Genomic DNA, 5,000 nt, shown 5'->3' with positions numbered 1-5,000 from the left:
TTACAAGAGCTAGATAAACTATTAAAATTCCTTAGGAAAACAGAACACAAAATGAGCATAGTGTGGGAAGTCGCCTATAATCTCTGTCTCCTCACAATTCTTTGGATGTTCAAACCAGATGATGTAAACAGAATCACAACTGAGGCTGAGCTCTACTGGCAGATTTTCCTTCTTATCATCTCCAAATTAGAGGAGCGTTTGCAGAGGAACCCATCTACGTGTGACTTAGAATTAAGTGTCTTGCAACACAAAATAAATATATTGCTGGAGGAACTCTCTTTGGAATCTCTCAAAGGATTGAAAGATGATTTTATAAATCTTCCCGATTCGGTCTATCAAAGATTGAAGGATCTATGTCTTCATTTAGGAGTACCAATAGAAGAGCTGGCTGGAGCCTTCCTAAAGAAAGTCACCTCCTTCAACAACTCCTATTACACTTTCCCTCATAAGGGTTTCATGGAGTTCATGGGAGGTTACAGCATCTATAAACAAGTGACACGCCCAGATGTGGATCCATTGGCAATACAGAAGTGGAGAGATGAATTATCTCAAACCAGCATCCCATTACAAATCCAATTAAAAATGCTTGCTCTTCTTAAGTCAACGAAAACTACATCAGTGACAGACTTTGTGAAAGAGCTGCATAGGGGCTCTCTCCCTAACTCTTTGGAGAAGTATCAAAACCTACTTATCCAGACACTAAGCATTTTTCACGTGGGGGAAGTGGAGGTGCCACTGGCAACCAAGATTGAGACCCTGAAACTCCTAGAGAAGTCAGGACTGAAGGACAAAGACTCCTTCCTGAAAGTCATGCACAACATAAAGTGCAATGACGAACTCTCACGCTGGATAGCGCAGAGGTTTTGCTTGATTGATGGCAACACTAGAATCACTGACTCATCATTCGAGTCTTACATCGCCCTCCTTGCAGCCACTGACCCTCCTCTCCCAAACAGAGATGAAATTGGAATTTCTATAGAACTCAATGGAACTATCTCCGGCTTCGAGGTACTAACCAAACATCTCTTGCGACACCAGGTTTACCCAAGAAAAATATGGCTTCATCGCAGCTATGAAACAAACGACTCACTTAACACAGAAGAAACAGAGTCAATCAAAAGTCTACTCAGCAAAGAGTAAGTTTTGCATTTTTCTTTGATTTTCGAACTGTTATTTTGAATATTAGCCTACTTTTTAACTAATATAATCAAATATCTTAATGAAAAAGATAGTGATACATAAACACACAAACACACATACACACACACACACACACACACACACACACACACACACACATATATATATATATATATATATATATATATATATATATATATATATATATATATATATATATATATATATACACACACACCCATATATATATATATATATATATATATATATATATATATATATATATATATATGTATGTATGTTAAGCGTAGTTTTAAAGAGAAATGAAGACAGACATGAATAATTAGGCTACAAACTTTGCCACAATCCTCAACTTGAGTCTCATAGTCTATCTCCTTTATATTACTAGTATCATCATCATCATCATCATCATCATCATCACAGTCATCATTAGATTCATTATAAAAAAGTCTCAAATTTATTTTCCTTCTCATTTATAGATGATATAAATTTCAATATTCCACCAAATTATTCCTTTTTATTTTTCATTCTTATCATCATCATCATCATCATCATTATCATCGTCATCGTCTCCTTAATCATCTTAATCATCATCATCAATCAACTTAATGATAAAATCCCCGATCGAATCTAATAATTATTTCTTTCTTTTCGTCTCTTTGGAACAGTTGTGAGATTTACAAAGGCATCTGGAACCCAACGTTTCAAATCCCTCCAAATGTGAAGGGACTGAGAGTGAGGCTTCCGGACCAAGTCAGCCTCGACGCCTTCTGTCGATATTTGCAAAAGACAAAAGAGATCGGACATTTACGTGAGTTATAAATTTAGGATGACAGATTTCTGTCTTCCTTTCCTCTGAGGGACTTTATGATATCTCGCCTTCTTCCCCTTATCCCATTCCTGTCATTCGTTCGGTTAATATTGTTATTATCATTATTTCTATTATTGTAACTATCATATTATTATCATTATTGCTCTATATATTGAGAATTTTATATTCAAGGCTCAATCAAGTATCATTTTTTTCTTAAATAGGACAATATTGTTTTCATCTGATTTGAAGTATTTTAAAAGCTTTCGATGCTGAGTTTTCATTTATTTCTTTTCTTATGTAAAAAGGAAACGATTCAGTTTAAAGGTGACATCACTACATCACTATAGTCACTATTGATTTCACAAATAATGATATTAATGATGGTGACAGTAATGAATAGTAATGATCATGATGGTGATGAAGAGGAAACCAGTATCGGGAACAGTGATAGTCAATCAAGGTTCATCCTGACTCCGCCTCCTTCCTGCGCTGATTGATTCTATACAAAAATGTGGGCGGAGTCATTTGTTCTCAAGAACCAATCACCAAAAGGGACGTGAAAAGGTTTCTCTCGACCAATAATATTGTGATAGTCCAATGAAGCTGAGTTATTATTGGCTGAGTTTCTTTATACATGAAGAGACTGATGTCATCCCACAATACAATAGAAGCTACAATGCTCGCGTGCACACACATTGACTCACACACACATCAACGCAAACCCATAGCTCCTAACTTTAGTAATTTCATCTCTAAATTCGTTGTTTCAGTTATCATTATTCCCATTTGGTCTTTTTCCTTCAAAATCTTACGAAAGAAACAGATAGAAATTGATTGGTTGTAATTTTTATTTTCCTCAAAGTTGTTGTTGTTGTTGTTTTTCTTCTTCTTCTTCTTTTTAAACCTTTTTCTCTTTCAGAGATTCACTTTCGTGTCAAGGATGTCAGCAGCGTCAGTCACCCAATTCCTTTCTTGAAGGATCCAAATATCGATGTCTTGGTCAGCGATGTCCAGGAAGAAGACATCGAGAAGGTTGGGGACATCCTTCGGGCATTGCAACCACAGGATGCAAGGATGTGAGTAGACATCATTCCTTAAGAGAGAGAGAGAGAGAGAGAGAGAGAGAGAGAGAGACGATATAATTATTATATTGATTTGTTGAACAGAAAAATTGATTTGAAACAAGACTTTAAATCGACATCAGATTTGGAGAAAGAAAAATCTCATAGGCCTATTAATAGAAATAGTCAATTATTAATTACCATAGAAATAGAAATAAGTTTATCAATTTGTACACTTTTCAAATGTTACTTAAAGGTTTATTTCTATTTTCAATTCATGTTATATTTGGGATCATTAAAAATTAATTGCAATACTGTGTACGTGAAGGTGCGTGTGTGTGTGTGTGTGTGTGTGTGTGTCTGGGGGCACTTGTTTATCTTAACAAAACAAGATGTCAATAAAACAATAATTAAAAATATCATCGACATCATTTCCTTTTCCTTTGCTTTCATTTCATCCGATTTTTCTTCTTTTCCTTCTTCTTCTTCCCAACAGATCCTTCACTTCAATCTACTTTCCTCGGTGTTCCAAGAAGAGGAGGAGTCCTCGGGATTTCCTCCTCCCAATGGTGAACTCCTTGAAGGGAGTCAGGGTAAGACTCAACATCTGTTTCCGAGAAGATGAAAGACCAGATGACGAAGCCTTACTTACAGAGATGGATCTTAAGGCAAAGGAATCCAACGGATGTAGATATGGTGTTAGATGGTGAGTTTTCTTCTTCTTTTTCTTCTCCTTCTTCATCTGTATTGTACGATTTTTATCTCTCTCTCTCTCTCTCTCTCTCTCTCTCTCTCTCTCTCTCTCTCTCTCTCTCTCTCTCTCTTTTAACATTACTCTTAAAACTTTCAGCAGACCATAGGCCTAAAAAAGTAATCTATATTATTAGGTCCGGTAATTTTCCATATCTTAGGTCTTATTTTTATGATCTTCATTGTATTTAGGCTCTCTCTCTCTCTCTCTTCTCTCGCTCCTCTCTCTCTCTCTCTCTCTCTCTCTCTCTCTCTCTCTCTCTCTCTCCTTTAAGCAGACCATGGGCCTAAAAAAATGATTTATTCTATAAAATCGGGTAATTCTTTTTATATCATAGGTGTAATTGTCAATGATCATCACGCTATTTAGGCATCATCTCTCTCTCTCTCTCTCTCTCTCTCTCTCTCTCTCTCTCTCTCTCACTCTCTTCTACCCAACGTTCCAAGCCTTTCATCAAGGGATGAGCCTAGGATAACAAATCTGTATTCATTATAAGCCAAGTCTCTTAATAGTTTTTTCTTTTCCTCATTCGATCACTTGATATTCCTTTGTATATTCATTAATGGAATCAGAGACATTTCCAGAGAATGTCGTTTGTTTGGATGATAGAGAGGTGTTGATGTGTAGAGCAATTTCCACCTCATTATCATCTTCACTTTTTCTTATTATTCTGATCATTATCATTTGATTAGAATATCTGATTATGTTTGTTAGAATTTCAATTCTTTTCACACTTCCTTCAATTCGCATCATATTCATCTTCCTCCTTTCTTTCTTTTCACTTTCATTATTACTTATTTCTCTTTAGAATAAAGATTTCCTCACCATATCCTATGCCATTTTTCGTTAGCTTTTGTGCTGAGTCATTGCACAAAAACCAAAGTCTATTTCATAATAGTGTTTTCTTCTTTGCTCGGTAGGAGGGACTGATGCACAGATGTTCCGTGTGTAATTCTAATAGAGAGAAAAGGATGACGATCCCTAATGCGACAACTAAAAAGAAGAAAAAGAACTTCAATAATATCTGACCCTTTAGTTGTGAAACAAATGTCTAAAAAATGTTAATCACCAAATTTTAATTCATAAGCTGTCACTAAATGATTCAGGTTTAACTAACTTTTTATGATGATTTGATTATAAAAAAAACCCTTTCAGATCATAAAGGTCATTTTTTTATAGTAATGTGATAATATATATATATATATATATTTAT

At 35.2% G+C, this 5,000-nt stretch overlaps 1 protein-coding gene across 1 annotated transcript in view; it reads left to right on the top strand.

Annotated features, from left to right (window-relative positions):
* The window catches only part of LOC137627006 (uncharacterized), a 53,399-nt gene that overhangs the window by 46,023 nt on the left and 2,376 nt on the right, over positions 1-5,000 (top strand). The window contains exons 2-5 of the mRNA XM_068357987.1: positions 1-1,136; positions 1,830-1,972; positions 2,895-3,051; positions 3,533-3,742. The exon at positions 1-1,136 is cut by the window's left edge and continues 1,330 nt beyond it. Of these exons, the coding sequence (XP_068214088.1) occupies positions 1-1,136; positions 1,830-1,972; positions 2,895-3,051; positions 3,533-3,742 (1,646 nt within the window). The remainder of the gene's footprint in view (positions 1,137-1,829; positions 1,973-2,894; positions 3,052-3,532; positions 3,743-5,000) is intronic.

This window comes from Palaemon carinicauda, chromosome 34 (genome assembly GCF_036898095.1).
Source record: "Palaemon carinicauda isolate YSFRI2023 chromosome 34, ASM3689809v2, whole genome shotgun sequence".
NCBI lineage: Eukaryota > Metazoa > Arthropoda > Malacostraca > Decapoda > Palaemonidae > Palaemon > Palaemon carinicauda.
Note: the sequence above shows the minus strand (reverse complement) of the source record. Positions and strands in the feature narration are given on the sequence as shown.